The 19,223-nt window shown below is 36.3% G+C and overlaps 2 protein-coding genes across 3 annotated transcripts in view; one reads left to right on the top strand and one right to left on the bottom strand.

Moving 5' to 3' along the window:
- Positions 1–11,968, top strand: part of znrf3 (zinc and ring finger 3) — a 75,933-nt gene extending 63,965 nt beyond the window's left edge. For both annotated transcript variants that reach the window (XM_056376562.1, XM_056376561.1), the window contains exons 7-8: positions 8,057–8,159; positions 8,293–11,968. In XM_056376562.1, the coding sequence (XP_056232537.1) occupies positions 8,057–8,159; positions 8,293–10,037 (1,848 nt within the window). In that variant the 3' untranslated portion in view covers positions 10,038–11,968. The remainder of the gene's footprint in view (positions 1–8,056; positions 8,160–8,292) is intronic.
- Positions 11,969–12,121: 153 nt separating this feature from the next.
- coq5 (coenzyme Q5, methyltransferase) lies at positions 12,122–17,890 on the bottom strand. The gene is made up of 7 exons (XM_056376563.1): positions 17,675–17,890; positions 16,800–16,949; positions 16,479–16,703; positions 15,055–15,161; positions 14,325–14,413; positions 13,070–13,181; positions 12,122–12,616 (listed from the first exon to the last, which is right to left on the bottom strand). The coding sequence occupies exons 1-7, from the start codon at positions 17,865–17,867 to the stop codon at positions 12,515–12,517; spliced, it is 978 nt and encodes a 325-aa protein (XP_056232538.1). The 5' UTR covers positions 17,868–17,890; the 3' UTR covers positions 12,122–12,514.
- Positions 17,891–19,223: the final 1,333 nt, after the last annotated feature.

Below are 19,223 nucleotides of genomic sequence, written 5' to 3'. Positions count from 1 at the left end.
ATAAAATTGACAAAAAAACGTCATAGTTTATTATGGCATAAAAAGTAATAAAAACAACATAATATGCTAAAGCATAGAACAACAGCGTATAGTAAGTGTTAAAAATGCCAAAAAAACAACATAATATAGTAAGGCATAAAATTGACAAAAAACGTCATAGTATAGTATGGCGTAAAATGTCAAAAAAATATCATAGTTTATTAAGGCATAAAAAATCATAAAAACAACATAGTATGCTAAGGCATAGAACAACAGAGTATAGTAAGTCATAAAAATGCCAAAAAACAACATAGTATATCATGGCATAAAATTGACAAAAAACGTCATAGTATACTATGGCATAAAACGTCAAAAAAACCATGGTTTATTAAGGCATAAAAAGTCATAAAAACAACATAGTATGCTAAGGCATAGGACAACAGAGTATAGTAAGTCATAAAAATGCCAAAAACGTTATAGTATAGTATGGCATAAAATTGACAAAAAAAGTCATAGTATAGTATGGCATAAAACTTCCAAAACACATCATAGTTTATTAAGGCATAAAAAGTCATAAAAACAACATAGTATGCTAAGGCATAGAACAACAGAGTATAGTAAGTCATAAAAATGCCAAAAAACAACATAGTGTATTATGGCATAAAATTGACGAAAATCGTCATAGTATATAGTATGGCATAAAACGTCAAAAAAACATCATAGTTTATTTAGGCATAAAAAGTCATAAAAACAACATAGTATGCTAAGGCATAGAACAACAGAGTATAGTAAGTCATAAAAATGCCAAAAAACAACATAATGTATTATGGCATAAAATTGACGAAAAACGTCATAGTATAGTATGGCATAAGACGTCAAAAAAACATCATAGTTTATTAAGCGGAAAAAGTCATAAAAACAACATAGTATGCTAAGGCATAGAACAACAGAGTATAGTAAGTCATAAAAATGCCAAAAAACAACATAGTGTATTATGGCATAAAATTGACGAAAAAAGTCATAGTATAGTATGGCATAAAACGTCAAAAAAACCTCATAGTTTATTAAGGCATAAAACGTCATAAAAACAACATAGCATGCTAAGGCATAGAACAGCAGAGTATAGTAAGTGTTAAAAATGCCAAAAAACAACATAATATAGTAAGGCATAAAATTGACAAAAAACGTCATAGTATACTATGGCATAAAACATCAAAAAAACATCCTAGTTTATTAAGGCATAAAAAGTCATAAAAACAACATAGTATGCTAAGGACTAGAACAACAGCGTATAGTAAGTGTTAAAAATGCCAAAAAACAACATAATATAGTAAGGCATAAAATTGACAAAAAACGTCATAGTTTATTAAGGCATAAAAAGTCATAGAAAATACATAGTATGGTAAGGCATAGAACAACAGAGTATATTTAGTCATAAAAATGCCAAAAAACAACATAGTGTATTATGGCATAAAATTGACGAAAATCGTCATAGTATAGTATGGCATAAAACGTCAAAAAAACATCATAGTTTATTAAGGCATGAAACGTCATAAAAACAACATAGTATGCTAAGGCATAGAACAACAGAGTATAGTAAGTCATAAAAATGCCAAAAAACAACATAGTGTATTGTGGCATAAAACGTCAAAAAAACATCATAGTTTATTAAGCGGAAAAAGTCATAAAAACAACATAGTATGCTAAGGCATAGAACAACAGAGTATAGTAAGTCATAAAATTGACAAAAAACGTCATAGTATAGTATGGCATAAAACGTCAAAAAAACATCATAGTTTATTAAGGCATAAAACGTCATAAAAACAACATAGTATGCTAAGGCATAGAACAACAGAGTATAGTAAGTCATAAAAATGCCAAAAAACAACATAGTGTATTGTGGCATAAAACGTCAAAAAAACATCATAGTTTATTAAGCGGAAAAAGTCATAAAAACAACATAGTATGCTAAGGCATAGAACAACAGAGTATAGTAAGTCATAAAATTGACAAAAAACGTCATAGTATAGTATGGCATAAAACGTCAAAAAAACATCATAGTTTATTAAGGCATAAAAATCATAAAAACAACATAGTATGCTAAGGCATAGAACAACAGAATATATTTAGTCTAAAAATTCCAAAAAATGACAGAGTATAGTATGGCATGAAATTGACAAAAAACGTCATAGTATAGTATGGCATAAAACTTCAAAAAAACATCATAGTTTATTAAGGCATAAAACGTCATAAAAACAACATAGCATGCTAAGGCATAGAACAACAGAGTATAGTAAGTCATAAAAATGCCAAAAAACAACACAGTGTATTATGGCATAAAATTGACGAAAAACGTCATAGTATAGTATGGCATAAAACGTCAAAAAAACATCATAGTTTATTAAGCGGAAAAAGTCATAAAAACAACATAGTATGCTAAGGCATAGAACAACAGAGTATAGTAAGTCATAAAAATGCCAAAAAACAACATAGTGTATTATGGCATAAAATTGATGAAAATCGTCATAGTATAGTATGGCATAAAACGTCAAAAAAACATCATAGTTTATTAAGGCATAAAACGTCATAAAAACAACATAGTATGCTAAGGCATAGAACAACAGAGTATAGTAAGTCATAAAAATGCCAAAAATCAACATAGTGTATTATGGCATAAAATTGACGAAAAACGTCATAGTATAGTATGGCATAAGACGTCAAAAAAACATCATAGTTTATTAAGGCATAAAACGTTATAAAAACAACATAGCATGCTAAGGCATAGAACAACAGAGTATAGTAAGTCATAAAAATGCCAAAAAACAACATAGTATAGTATGGCATAAAACTTAAAAAAAACATAGTATGCTAAGGCATAGAACAACAGAGTATAGTAAGTGTTAAAAATGCCAAAAAACAACATAATATAGTAAGGCATAAAATTGACAAAAAACGTCATAGTATACTATGGCATAAAACATCAAAAAAACATCCTAGTTTATTAAGGCATAAAAAGTCATAAAAACAACATAGTATGCTAAGGCATAGAACAACAGCGTATAGTAAGTGTTAAAAATGCCAAAAAACAACATAATATAGTAAGGCATAAAATTGACAAAAAACGTCATAGTATACTATGGCATAAAACATCAAAAAAACATCCTAGTTTATTAAGGCATAAAAAGTCATAAAAACAACATAGTATGCTAAGGCATAGAACAACAGCGTATAGTAAGTGTTAAAAATGCCAAAAAACAACATAATATAGTAAGGCATAAAATTGACAAAAAACGTCATAGTTTATTAAGGCATAAAAAGTCATAGAAAATACATAGTATGGTAAGGCATAGAACAACAGAGTATATTTAGTCATAAAAATGTCAAAAAACAACATAGTATATAGTATGTCATAAAATTGATGAAAAACGTCATAGTATAGTATGGCATAAAACGTCAAAAAAACATCATAGTTTATTAAGCGGAAAAAGTCATAAAAACAACATAGTATGCTAAGGCATAAAACAACAGAGTATAGTAAGTCATAAAAATGCCAAAAAACAACATAGTATAGTATGGCATAAAATTGACGAGAAACGTCATAGTATACTATGGCATAAAACGTCAAAAAAACCTCATAGTTTATTAAGGCATAAAAAGTCATAAAAACAACATAGTATGCTAAGGCATAGAACAACAGAGTATAGTAAGTTATAAAAATGCCAAAAAATGATATAGTATAGTAAGGCATAAAATTGACAAAAAACGTCATAGTATAGTATGGCATAAAACGTCAAAAAAACATCATAGTTTATTAAGGCATAAAAATCATAAAAACAACATAGTATGCTAAGGCATAGAACAACAGAATATATTTAGTCATAAAAATTCCAAAAAACGACAGAGTATAGTATGGCATGAAATTGACAAAAAACGTCATAGTATAGTATGGCATAAAACATCAAAAAAACATCATAGTTTATTAAGGCATAAAAAGTCATAGAAAATACATAGTATGGTAAGGCATAGAACAACAGAGTATAGTAAGTTATAAAAATGCCAAAAAATGATATAGTATATAGTATGTCATAAAATTGATGAAAAACGTCATAGTATAGTATGGCATAAAACGTCAAAAAAACCTCATAGTTTATTAAGGCATAAAACGTCATAAAAACAACATAGTATGCTAAGGCATAGAACAACAGAGTATAGTAAGTCATAAAAATGCCAAAAAACAACATAGTGTATTATGGCATAAAATTGACGAAAAACGTCATAGTATACTATGGCATAAAACGTCAAAAAAACCTCATAGTTTATTAAGGCATAAAAAGTCATAAAAACAACATAGCATGCTAAGGCATAGAACAACAGAGTATAGTAAGTTATAAAAATGCCAAAAAATGATATAGTATAGTAAGGCATAAAATTGACAAAAAACGTCATAGTATAGTATGGCATAAAACTTCAAAAAAACATCCTAGTTTATTAAGGCATAAAACGTCATAAAAACAACATAGCATGCTAAGGCATAGAACAACAGAGTATATTTAGTCATAAAAATGCCAAAAAACAACATAGTATAGTATGGCATAAAATTGACAAAAAACGTCATAGTATAGTATGGCATAAAACGTCAAAAAAACATCATAGTTTATTAAGGCATAAAAAGTTATAAAAACAACATAGTATGGTAAGGCATAGAACAACAGAGTATATTTAGTCATAAAAATTCCAAAAAATGACAGAGTATAGTATGGCATAAAACTTCAAAAAAACATCATAGTTTATTAAGCGGAAAAAGTCATAAAAACAACATGGTATGCTAAGGCATAGAACAACAGAGTATAGTAAGTCATAAAAATGCCAAAAAACAACATAGTGTATTATGGCATAAAATTGACAATAAACGTCATAGTATAGTATGGCATAAAACGTCAAAAAAACCTCATAGTTTATTAAGGCATAAAAAGTCATAAAAACAACATAGTATGCTAAGGCATAGAACAACAGAGTATAGTAAGTTATAAAAATGCCAAAAAATGATATAGTATAGTAAGGCATAAAATTGACAAAAAACGTCATAGTTTATTAAGGCATAAAAAGTCATAGAAAATACATAGTATGGTAAGGCATAGAACAACAGAGTATAGTAAGTCATAAAAATGCCAAAAAACAACATAGTGTATTATGGCATAAAATTGACGAAAAACGTCATAGTATACTATGGCATAAAACGTCAAAAAAACCTCATAGTTTATTAAGGCATAAAAAGTCATAAAAACAACATAGCATGCTAAGGCATAGAACAACAGAGTATAGTAAGTTATAAAAATGCCAAAAAATGATATAGTATAGTAAGGCATAAAATTGACAAAAAACGTCATAGTATAGTATGGCATAAAACTTCAAAAAAACATCATAGTTTATTAAGGCATAAAACGTCATAAAAACAACATAGCATGCTAAGGCATAGAACAACAGAGTATATTTAGTCATAAAAATGCCAAAAAACAACATAGTATAGTATGGCATAAAATTGACAAAAAACGTCATAGTATAGTATGGCATAAAACGTCAAAAAAACATCATAGTTTATTAAGGCATAAAAAGTTATAAAAACAACATAGTATGGTAAGGCATAGAACAACAGAGTATATTTAGTCATAAAAATTCCAAAAAATGACAGAGTATAGTATGGCATAAAACTTCAAAAAAACATCATAGTTTATTAAGGCATAAAACGTCATAAAAACAACATAGCATGCTAAGGCATAGAACAACAGAGTATATTTAGTCATAAAAATGCCAAAAAACAACATAGTATAGTATGGCATAAAATTGACAAAAAACGTCATAGTTTATTAAGGCATAAAACTTAAAAAAAACATAGCATGCTAAGGCATAGAACAACAGAGTATATTTAGTCATAAAAATGCCAAAAAACAACATAGTATAGTAAGGCATAAAATTGACAAAAAACGTCATAGTATACTATGGCATAAAACATCAAAAAAACATCATAGTTTATTAAGGCATAAAAAGTCATAAAAACAACATAGTATGCTAAAGCATACAACAACAGCGTATAGTAAGTGTTAAAAATGCCAAAAAAACAATATAATATGGTAAGGCTTAAAATTGACAAAAAACGTCATAGTATACTATGGCATAAAACATCAAAAAAACATCCTAGTTTATTAAGGCATAAAAAGTCATAAAAACAACATAGTATGGTAAGGCATAGAACAACAGAGTATATTTAGTCATAAAAATGCCAAAAAACAACATAGTTTAGGATGGCACAAAATTGACAAAAAACGTCATAGTGTAGTATGGCATAAAACGTCACAAAAACATCATAGTATGCTAAGGCATAGAACAACAGAGTATAGTAAGTCATAAAAATGCCAAAAAACAACATAGTATATTAAGGCATAAAATTGACAAAAAACGTCATAGTTTATTAAGGCATAAAAAGTCATAGAAAATACATAGTATGGTAAGGCATAGAACAACAGAGTATATTTAGTCATAAAAATGTCAAAAAACAACATAGTATATAGTATGTCATAAAATTGATGAAAAACGTCATAGTATAGTATGGCATAAAACGTCAAAAAAACATCATAGTTTATTAAGGCATAAAACGTCATAAAAACAACATAGTATGCTAAGGCATAGAACAACAGAGTATAGTAAGTCATAAAAATGCCAAAAAACAACATAGTGTATTATGGCATAAAATTGACGAAAATCGTCATAGTATAGTATGGCATAAAACGTCAAAAAAACATCATAGTTTATTAAGGCATAAAACGTCATAAAAACAACATAGTATGCTAAGGCATAGAACAACAGAGTATAGTAAGTCATAAAAATGCCAAAAAACAACATAGTGTATTATGGCATAAAATTGACGAAAAACGTCATAGTATAGTATGGCATAAAACGTCAAAAAAACATCATAGTTTATTAAGCGGGAAAAAGTCATAAAAACAACATAGTATGCTAAGGCATAAAACAACAGAGTATAGTAAGTCATAAAAATGCCAAAAAACAACATAGTATAGTATGGCATAAAATTGACGAGAAACGTCATAGTATACTATGGCATAAAACGTAAAAAAAACCTCATAGTTTATTAAGGCATAAAAAGTCATAAAAACAACATAGTATGGTAAGGCATAGAACAACAGAGTATATTTAGTCATAAAAATGCCAAAAAACAACATAGTTTAGGATGGCACAAAATTGACAAAAAACGTCATAGTGTAGTATGGCATAAAACGTCACAAAAACATCATAGTATGCTAAGGCATAGAACAACAGAGTATAGTAAGTCATAAAAATGCCAAAAAACAACATAGTATATTAAGGCATAAAAGGTCATAAAAACGTCATAGTATGGCAAGGCATCAAACAACAAAGTATAGTATAATAAGGAATCAGAAGTCACAGTATTGTCAGGCGTAAAAAGTTGTAAAAAGGTCATGGTATGGTATGGCATGAAAAGGCATAAAAACGTCATAATGTAGTATGGCAAAAAAAAGTCATAGTATACTGAGGCAAAAAAGTCATAAAAACATCATAGTATTGTATGGCAAAAACAACAGTAAAGTAAGGAGCAAGAACGTCATAGCATGGTATGACAAAAAAGTCATGAAAACATCATAGTATAGTAAGGCAAGTAGCTAATGGGCAGAAACAAAGTAAGGTGATCAAATTTTCATCTATTTAAAAATTACATTTCTTAGATTAAAATTAGATTAGTAAAACTTTGCAGGCTTTTGCCATTAATTTAATGAAAGAAAAATGCTAAAAGAATTTTTTCGTATATGTACTGAAAGTTTTTTTTTGTTCACCTGCTGTAAGAAGACATTGTGGAGCATGAAGATGTTTCATTTTTAGGGAAGACGTTAGTTAAATATCAAATAATAATTAGAAATACTCAACATCTGACACAATAATTTGAATCCTAATCATTTGTGGTCACTGTATTTATTGTTATTTGCACCTTATAGATAACAGTACAGGTAAAGTCTGACTTAAAGATTTTGTTGTATTTTCCCTACAGGAGCTGCGGGTTATCCCCTGTGCTCACAGATTTCATAAGAAATGTGTCGATCCCTGGCTGCTCCAGCACCACACCTGTCCCCACTGCAGACACAACATTATCGGTGAGTTGGTCCACAACCTCAGACTATCATTTAGAACACTTATTGCATTGAAGGGGGAAAAAAATATAAAAGTGACACATAATGTTACTTTTCTTTAGTGAGATTCAAAGTTTTGCATTATTTCTCTTCACAGAGCAAAAGAAGGGAAATCCAGGAGCAGCCTGCATGGACCCTGGTAACCCAGTCCACGGCCGGCAACGGGTGGTGCTGCCTGTCCATTATCCTGGCAGGGTGCACAGAGCTGGCCAGGTGACCGCCTACCCAACCAGAACCAGCATGGACCCCCATGGCAACCCCATCACCGTGCTCACTGTGGACCAGCATCCAGATCCTCAAGGTCTCTACCCACCCCAATCAACATCTGCCTTTCTCCGGAGCTACCACCCTACCCTTCATCTGGACCACTCGCTCAACCCCCACCACTGTGGATTAGAGCACCGCGGCCCCCCAGCCTACCCAGCACAGCCGCATCACGCTGCTTTTAAGCGACCCAAGTTCCATGGTCGCAACTTTTCCCGCGCAGCCTGCTTCTCGCAGTACGAGACTATGTACCAGCACTACTATTTTCAGGGGTTGACTTTCCCTCAACAGCCTGAGGGTGGTCAAGGGCCTGTGGTGGCGGGGCAGCTTGGTGGAGGAGGGGCCCACAAGGGCCACCACAGCAGGGCCTTTCAGCAGGGGCTGTTATACCCCACAGTGGTACACATGGCACCTGCCTCGTCTTCGAGGATAGGTGATATCGGCAGCACTTCTGGCCTGAGCTGTTACCATGGCCACCGCTCAGTGTGCAGTGGTTACCTTGCTGACTGCCCTGGTAGTGACAGCAGCAGCAGCAGCTCAGGCCAGTGCCACTGTTCCTCCAGCGACTCCATGTTGGACTGTACTGAGGTCAGCAACCAGGGGGTGTACGGTAGCTGCTCTACCTTCCGCAGCTCACTGAGCAGTGACTATGATCCTTACGTCTACCGGAGTAAGAGTCCGTGTCGGGGCTCTGCAGGGGAAGCGGGGGCTGCAGCTTGCACCTCAGTTCCCGCTGAGGACTCGTCCTCTGCCCCCCTGGGACATGACTGCCTCCAGCTCCCTCCTGGAGCTTCGGGATATAACTCGGGGGACCACCTCTCCAACTGCAGTTTGGAGCCCAACTACAGCAGTCGCTCATCACTGGAACCCAGGGAGAACAGTAACACTAGCACTACCTCAGCCGGGGCTCCAGAGGCTACCGGAGCAGACAGGGGAAAAGGGGCGCAGGAGGAGTCAGGGGAGCTTGGGGTTGCAGCCTGTAGCTGCTGCTTTGAGGTGCTTCCTCCCAATGTGGAGTGCAAAGGGCAGGACTCGGACCAAGCTGGGCCTCTGGCCTCGGGGCGATGTCACAGGGGGGTGGAATTTCAGAGCTCCACCTCCAAGAACTACTTTGCTCCTGAGCACATGTGCCCTTCTTCAGAGCAGCTGAGCTATGAGGGGCTGCCTTGCTGCTTCTACAAAGAGATGAAGGTCCACAGGGCCACAGCAGGGCGCTACACTGAGGACTACGCTGTTAATGTGCAGTATGCGCACGCAGACTCAGAGGCCTGCAACGGACAGGGCTGCTGTGAACTCAACCAGAGGATACCCATAATTCCTGAGGACACAGATTGTGAATTGGGCACAGGGGCAGATACCCAGAGCAGTTTACTGCCCGTCAGTGTCACAGTGGAGGCAGAGGTGCGGACAGGGGAGCGGCATGAGCCAAGGGAGGGGTACTTCACCTCAGGACAGTTTAGAGGTCAGCCATACCCTCAGGAGGAGGAGACCAGGGCTTTGTTCCACCCTCAGCTCTCTGCAGGCCCCACTGCATTGGGAAGCAGTACATCAACAAATGAGGGAGGTCTGGGTATATGAGCCAGAGAGAAGGGACCCAGTCTAAAGTATGTGTTTGGTAGCGCATCAGTCAGTCAATCATTGAAACCCCCAGTTGCCTTGTTCTAACCTTTGCTCTCTGAGCACTGAATGTTATCATCTTAGATTGTGTGGATTTCTACTGAAATGGCCTGTCATTTCTAGATATACAGTGTATCAAGTTCATTCCTGTGGCCACAGAACGTCTCAGCACCAAACTATGCTTCCATAGCAACTGAGAGAAAAGTGATACTACGAAATAAGGACGTAGGTTGGTATTGGCATCTATTTGGAAACTGTCTGCTGTCATCGAGGGTTAGGCCCCTTCAGCGCTAAGTAGTCCGGGCCCATTTCTGCTGAGATTTCTTCAGATTTTGTCAAGAACAAGTTACCTCCAAGTTACAAGTTAGACTCCATCTTTGTTGCAAGAGCTTGGAATCTGAGAAAAAAAAGTACACTCTTAATTCAAACATCTGCATCTACATGTATACATCTTGTATATGTGCGCACATGAACACTGACTGCCTATAAAGCTTCAACCACCAACTCAAATAGGTTGTATGGACATAGCTATACCAAAACAGAAAGACATGATTGTTATTGTTTTGTTTTGTTTTTTTAAACATTTTTAAGAGCAGGGAAATGGGTCTTTCTAAGCATCTGTGACCCACACATTTCTCTGAGGAGAAGATATATATATATATATATATATAACAGAAAAAAATGCATAGAAATGTGAATGCAAGGCTGACACTGGTCTCTATTCAATATAAATACAGAATTTGTTTGATGCATTGCATTTCTGTCCAGTAGTGGCCTACCTATCTGTATGAGATGACGTGCCAGAGCAACATGAAAGCCTTATGCTGGCTGGTAAGCTGTTTTGTAGCAATATCTAAAAAAAGACACTGCTCTGCTTTTGGTTGAACTCCAGACCAAAGTGACAGTGTCTCTGGGTAAAACAAAACAGATTTCTTCAGAAGTAGAGTGTCGTGCTCTACTTGTTTGGAAGCCCTTAAAAGCTGTATTTTTGCTGTCACTTAACCAATTTCCTCAATGAGGCTAATAAATATCTATTTAAAAAAAAAAAGGTTTTTAGCATATAACAAAAGGCCAAAGGAAAGTAGCTGGAAAAGACTCATATTTCATAAGGGTTCCTTATTGTACTGTGACTTTTTTTTGTTTTTTTTTTTAAACGATGCAGTTATACATACCACAACGTATCCGTTTGAATCATATCGTGCCGTGCATAATACATACTTGCGATATCAGTGCTTGTCATTCATGCCTTTCTGTTTGTCCTGCAGACTGTTTTTATACTGTTTCTATGAAATATACACATTCTCTACACAGAGGAAAACCTTCTGAAATAACCCTATTTATAAGTTAACCCAGTGCTGTAATCAAATGAGAATCTAATCTTGCCTTTTGCATAGAGATATGTACCTACTGCAAATATAACATTTTGGGGTACTTGAGTCACTATTTAATTTTTTTTTTGTTATTGTTTCTAGCACTTAAGAAGATTAAAATGTGTACAAAAATTAATATTTTTTAATTTTTTAAGAATATAATTATTTTCTGTCATTACCATTACAAATGTTTAAAGGCTAGAAATCAATCTGTGTATATTTCTGTACCTGTATAGCAAACACATTTCATAAATGGAAATATGTTCTCTGAATATTTATTTACTAATATATTTATCTTTAAGCCATGTCTTATGTTCAGAGTGTATGAACGTTTGAGTTATTTGGTTGCTTTTTATTTTGAGAAAAAAATCACTAACATGAGACTTTGTAAATACATGGTAATTGCACACAAGACGATTAAATCTTCTCTGACCAAAAAACTGATTTTAAAACTTTAGTACCATACAGTTTTGTAATTAAAGTGTACAAAGATCTGTAAAATATACAGTTTTATTCAAGTAACTCATGTTGTGGTGTTCTGCTTTCCATTATTTGCACTCCACATTGAAGTGTTCTCTGATTTCTTTCTAAAGGTTAGTAGTTATTACTAGTTTTATCATTAGTAGTAATGATTAGTTTAACATTTCACAGCTTCAGGAATAATTCATTCAAATATCAGCTTTTGCAAGTTTTATTATCCATTTCCAAAATGTAGATGTTACAAAAAATATTCACAACCAACTGCACTCAAATGGTTTAAACTGACTCGACAGTTGTCTGAACGCTGACGCTGCAGATACAGTGAAGACCTAGTTTTTACTCTGCCAGTGCCAACAGCATTATTCAGTACACTTTTGATAAACAGGAAAAAAACTATAATAAATATGTCCACTGACCTCTGATTTTCTGTCACTGTGCAGTGGCATCTGCAGGCCAGATCTCTTGGGCTTCATGCTCTGTACTTTATGTGTGAGAACTATGCAGTCAGTCTGTCACACAGGCAGAAAAGCCTGAAACACTGAGTCTTTTTGTTTCTTTGTTTTTGATGGGACGTGTTCGCAGTGGATCTCACAGCTTGAAACCAGAGTGAAGAGCCACAACTCCGCCGGTAAAGTTGTAGTACTGCACAGAGTAGAAACCTGCGTCTTCTATCATATGTTTGAACTCCTCCTGCAGGAGAAACACAGCACATGACATGACTCACCAACACTGAATCTACTGAGTGATGCTGCAGGTTTCGGATTTTATCTGTGAGGATTTTTATAGACTAAATAAAATAATTCATGAATAAATTGATAATGAAATAGTGATTGTTTTCTCACATGTTATAGACTGAACAAATAATCAGTTAATAGAAACATTTTTTGATTAATCGATAATGAAAATAGTCATTAGGGGCGATGCTGGTGGCAAAATAAAGCATAAAACATTTGTAAATGTAAAAAAAGCATCTCAAGTACAGGACAAGACATCAACAGATCAGCAACATAAAATAAGATTTTTAAGTTCATAAGGGGAACAAAAAAATAATGTATGATAATCGTGTGATAATCGTAATACAGAGATAAAATCATATCCACGGCCAAAGTAGCAGGGACAGAACTGGGGAGACATTTTTCTCACCTGGTCAGGGAACTTGCGGATACTCTCCACCAGATACTGGTAGGACTTCCAGTCTCCAGCAATCACCTCTCCCAGAACTGGAATCATCTGGAAACTGTATGCGTCATAAAGCCTGAAACATGGAATGAGATTCAGGTTACCAGCAGAGCCAAGAGCTGCTTTCTCAGAGCTGGAACCTGTTGTCAGTCTTTAACATGTCCCACATCTTACACACAGCTCATGGACAAATTTAGTGCTTATTTTTCAAACTAAACAGCTCTAGTTTATATAGTTATAGAATTATTTAATAATAATCACCTAAAAGGCAGCCTCATCAACCCAATGCAGTAGAGGTGGTTGACTGTGTGCCAACAGTCTGCAGGCTTTCATTCAAACTGATCATCTCAACAGGTGATTTCACTAAGAAGTACTTGAGGGACAGATAATCAGTGGGTGGAGTCTCTGGCCACCCCAGCCACTCTATAGTACTACTCAGCCAGGTCACATTTAACAGGCAATCTACTGAATGACTGTATGGTGCAAAACCAGAAGAGGGCAGTGTTGGTCCAAACTACAAAAAGCAAGTGAGTTGAGCCTCTCACATTTACAGATTGTGGAAGACACAATATTGGATTCTTGGAATTCTTGCACACAAAAGTCACTCAGGCAACAACAGTATATAAAAACACACAGTTTATTAGGTACATCTGGCTAAAACTAAAGCACTCCTGCAAGAAATCCTACCCTAGTGAAGCGACGGCATTATCCAGAGAGGTGACTCTGTTATGTTATTGAGTCTAGTCTCATTTAACCTCCTAAGACCCGAGCTCTATTCTTTGCTATATAGGCTGATTGGGACCTGAGAAAAATGATGTCCACATATGAGGACATTAGTTGGCAGTATAATATTCTCATATGTGGTCACCAGGCCCCTTGTTGAGAAAAAGTTAGTATTGGGATCTAGAGAACCCAAAATGTGAGGTCCACATATGTGGACGCCAGGTCCTAGGAGGTTAATAAAGATAGGTTGAACAAAGCAATAATAACCTGTCCCTTTAATGCAATACAGTTCAACAGCACCACGAAGTGCACTGTGAATCTGAACATTATAGGGGAGGATTTACTGCAGGACTGTTGTATTCGACTGCATTGGTTTCTGCTACAGTAGGTGTACCTAATAAACTGGCATCTGATTAAATCATCAGCTTCTACAAGAGCTTATAATATGTTTCTGGATTCATAAGACATCCATCCTGAGTGAACCCTCCCTCCTCACCTTGCCAACACGGGATTTGTCACTTTGCTGAACTCTAAACACATGAACCTGCCACCGGGCTTCAGGACCCGCAGAGCCTCTTGAAGTGCCTGAAAAAAACAAAAAAACAAGCAGTGTTTAAACCGCCCACTGGTGGCCGGTGAAGGTATTGTAGGTGGGCTGACAAATAATTTGCAAAATAGTACCACTGGATTAAACTGTTATTCAATCAATAGATTAGTCCATCTATGCTATGCAAAATTAAGCATCAACAACAATTTCAATAATCACTTCATTAATTGTAAAGCAATCTGGGTAATTTGTAGACATCAGCTCAGACTCACAAAACTTTATATGCGCTGAAGAGATAAACTGACAGATTAATAAATAACTAAAATTGTTATTAGTTACAGCTATCAATATAATGAAGCATGAAATGAAAAAAAAATAGATGTAACTAACATGAGAATTTATGAATCTGAATCAACATGTTGCATTAAGGTTTGTTATGAATTTCTTTCTCCCACACATATTTTTTGAGCCAGATCACAGTACATGAGTTGACAATACTCGTATGAGGCAGGAAGTGCTCATTGTCCAAAGGAAAACACGCTCTGACAAGAACGGACACACTTGTTGTTCCAAATATCAATTTCTGCTGTACTTGCTGATATGACTAAACACGCAGCTGCAGTATCACACTGTCTTTATTGTGATTACTGTGTGTGTGTGTAATCATCTTGTCACTTACCTGATCTATATGAGTAACGTTGCGAATGCCAAAGGCGATGGTGTAAATATCGAACTGGTCGTCATCAAAGGGAAGCTCCTCTGCATCCCCCACCACCCACGACAGACCTGATACACATGGAGACACACACACAGAAGCACGTATGCTCACAGTCAAAAATGTCTGCTGGTGTTTTTTATTCCATCTTATGCTTTGTAATCAATCTCTGTTTCCATGCATGTGTAGCTGCAATACCAGTTTGCAAACTTGTGACAGTTTTATAGCAACAGCTCTGCTTCACAATCCTGCAGTTGTTGTTATGAACTCTGTGTACTATGCTCTGGTCATGCACGGTTGCACAGAAATCTGACACACTTATAATTATTTGTTTCTGTGTATCTGTGCTTCCAGTCTGTGCACCCAGGAGCATGATTTCAAGAATGTTCGAAGATGAATGTCTGCACAAATTCCATTCATATTCATGCAGAACGTCCGAGTCCAATCACAGCGTTTGCAACTGCACAGCTGCACCTGAGTTCAGTAAACACAGCTCAGTTCACTGCACACTAGTCTCCTAGATATAAGCCTGGTCTTGCCTTCGATCATATTTGGAGGTGTTGCTCTCATGGAACATAAGCTGACCTAATATCCAGGCTGATTTATTTATTCTGGCACTCACAGATGAATATGAACCCACTCTAGTATCTGGCTGCATGGATTACTGTACTAAATGTTATGGGTGCCAGTGGGTGAAGACCACAGCAAACACCATCTGCTCCATTCTGACTGGTGTCTGGTTGGCACTACTACCAATATGATGAATGTTTACAAACATAGAGCTTGTTTTTCTGACTAACTGACCACGTCAACTGAGTCAAATGCTCCTTTCCAGATTGATGACAATATTTTTTAATATTGGAGTCAACATTTGATGAGTTTCACCACAGTACTTTCTTCATATCTTACTTTAAGATATATAAACATGGTTTTCTGCAAAGCCTTTCTTCTATTTCACAAAACTCTTGTGATTAGCATCAGTGTTATTTTGTCCACACAAAACAGTTACACAGGAACTTTGCCTAAACAATATACCATCTAAAATTTAAATCTAATCAAAGAGTAACTAAACAAGACAAAGAACCTGACCAAGGTATCAATGCCAGGTTTCAGCTCTGGACGGTTATTGATACTCTGGGGGTTGAGGTTTGATACACAGCCCTGCAGACAATGATCAGAAAGCTAGAGAAGGTGTCTACGCGCCACAGTTTATTTCAGTCCAACTCAAAGTAAGGATAAAGGCTTATCCAGGCAGCTGTGACCATAAGAGCTTTACATGTACAGTAATGTGAATGGAGAACCCCAAAAACCTGGTCTGTGTATAACCTCCTAGGTGAGGAGGAAAAACCTGGGAGTCCTGGTGGACTCCTGGAGCTTCACTGACTTACCTGCACTGATGCCCAAGCTGTCGGCTTTCTGCTTCCCCACTTTCAGCATCTCCTTATTTATGTCACAGACCACGGCCCTGGATTCCTGGGGCCCGTCCTCGTCCTCTGTGGAGTAGTTGTTGGAAATTTCCTGCCATGACGGCGTCTGCATGGACCGCATCGCCCGCCGCTTTTGCCGCTCCTGCTGAGAACGGATGTACTCCAGGAAACGGAAGGCTATGTCACCTGCGAGGGAGGAGAATCACAGACAAAACAGAAGTGTGACACCAGAGAGGGTTTCAGTTTGATGCTCTGCAGAGGTGAATATTCAAACCACTTTACCTGTTCCACCCGCCACATCCAGGAGTCGCGCGCCAGGCTGTGGGTGCATGGCGTGCAGCAGCGTGTCCTTCCACAGTCGATGAATCCCGAGACTCATGGCATCATTCATAATGTCATACTTCTGGGCCACATTCTCAAACACCTTATACACTGAAGAGAGAAAGAGAACATCTGTCTCACTGGCATCTGTTGAGGGTGTGTTTTTTTTTTTTTCTGTTATATGGATTTTATTTGAACATACCCAGATATAAGCACAACCCCATTCACACTTATGCCAAACAGGGTCTGTATTCTTACCTAACCAAAAGGCACATGGTTTATAGGGGTATTAGTTTTAAGTCCCTGTAAGTGCAGGATATTTCTCTCATTTGTTAACCTATATATTATGACATGCACCATTTTAAATGTAAAACAGTGCCACTCAATTCACACATGTACAGAAAACAAAGAAAGGGCAAATTATTGTCCCTTGACAACCTGTGAAAACAACCTTGTTGGTACAATATGGTTCAAAACGGTACACTAGCTACCGCGCACTACTTTTAAATTCGGCATGTATAGTACATACCAAATACTACAACTACTTGTACTACTTGTACAAATCCCACTTGAATACACGTTACAAAGAGGAATGAATCACCTTTAGAAGTCTTAATGAAACACAAGAGTCTCTTCGTGGATCAACTTGATGCCGAATTGTTCAGCTAATCCTCTCGATCCCAAAAACATCCAGAATCAATTTCTGTCACGGTGCGTACATTTACATAGAAGCAGCGAAGTTTCAAATAGGAGGATTTCTGAATGAAGTTTGTTTTCACGCTCTGTTCACGCGACTGAACGTTACGCCTCCCGAGAGGAGCTCCCCTGCTACTCACCTCTCTTCGCTTTCTCTTCCTCTGGCACCGTCTCGAAGCCAAAGTGTGTACTTCTGTCATCGCTAAAACAACGACAAGACGACGGTCCCCGGCAGCAACCAGACCGAGCCGAAACTCCAGCAGCGGTAACGTTAATGTTTCTGTGGGAAAGACGAATCACCCTCCGGACCAACAGTCTCATAGAGGCCGCCATGTTAGCTGATTATACAATTATGCGTCACTCTGACGTCACTCACATGCGACGGCGTATGTCATTTTCCGGTGAAGGTTTTTTTTTTTTTTTTTTTTTAATCTACAGTGTCACTATTAATGACGTACAGGCTACAAAAAAAGATTATTCTGTCTCATAGAAAAATCATAAAATTAGACTTAAGTTAGTTAGTTAGTTAGTTAGTTAGTTAGTTAGTTAGTTAGTTAGTTAGTTAGTTAGTTAGTTAGTTAGTTAGTTTTGTTTTGTTTTGTTTTGTTTTGTTTTGTTTTGTTTTGTTTTGTTTTGTTTTGTTTTGTTTATTGAGTCATATCATGGCTGGGTTGCTCTCATAGCAAATTGCACAAACATATATACAATGATATGTAGGGTTTGAATTAACGATACATAGCCTTTCATTAGTTCAGCTTTATTTGACAGGCTTACTTTTTGATAGATTTCAGTTTGAATGCCTGTATTATCATTGAATATCTTTTTGATCAATTGAGTAATTGTTTAGGCCATAAAACGTCAAGCATTGGGGAAAATACCCAGGGGAAGTTTTCAAGAGTGATGACTCAAAAGGTCGTTTTTTTTCTGATTAACAGTCCAAAAACCAAAGATTTCATACAGGACATTCATTTGTGACTTTTTATTGTCAGAAAATACATTAATCTGATGAGCAGTTACAAGTTTAGTGTCTTGCTCAAGGAGACATTGGCATGTGGATATTAGAAGTTAGGGGTTGAAAAACCAACTGTACAATTACTAACTATCAGCTCTTCATTTTTACAACAATATACAATGAGCTACAGTAATTCTCACATTTAAAAAGATGAAAAGTGTAAATTTGGAACATTTTTGCATTATCAGTGACTTAAATGATAAACATACAGTCATCTAAATGGCTCTTGATTATTTTCAGCACTAATCGGCTACCCTGAAGGCAGAGTTGAAAGTGTAGTGTATGTAAACAGCTTTCAGCAGCATAAAGCTACAATAATAGAAGGAAAGTATGAAACAGGCCAATGCATGTAGTGAAAAACCACTGAAGGGCATGAGACTGCCTTAATTGCACCAGGGTCATAGACAATATTGCAGAGCAGGGCAGATCCAAACAGACAAGTTCCTGCATGGATAGTAAACGTCTTTCACACAGTTCTTTTTCAAGTCCACCATGGGAGACCAGCTCTTTTTTTCCCCCTACCATTACTCTCTCCTAATGTAGCTGACTTCAGTACCCTGAGTGCAGAAAGTGGCAGGTATTGTCTTCCATTCTTCTCACTTTCTCGTTCTTACAGTAACCAGACACGGCCACGTATTGTCCCATTGTTGCCTTAATTACTGGTCGACTGGGGTTCA

Source organism: Seriola aureovittata, chromosome 5, assembly GCF_021018895.1.
Source record: "Seriola aureovittata isolate HTS-2021-v1 ecotype China chromosome 5, ASM2101889v1, whole genome shotgun sequence".
In the NCBI taxonomy this organism is placed as follows: Eukaryota; Metazoa; Chordata; class Actinopteri; order Carangiformes; family Carangidae; genus Seriola; species Seriola aureovittata.
Note: the sequence above shows the minus strand (reverse complement) of the source record. Positions and strands in the feature narration are given on the sequence as shown.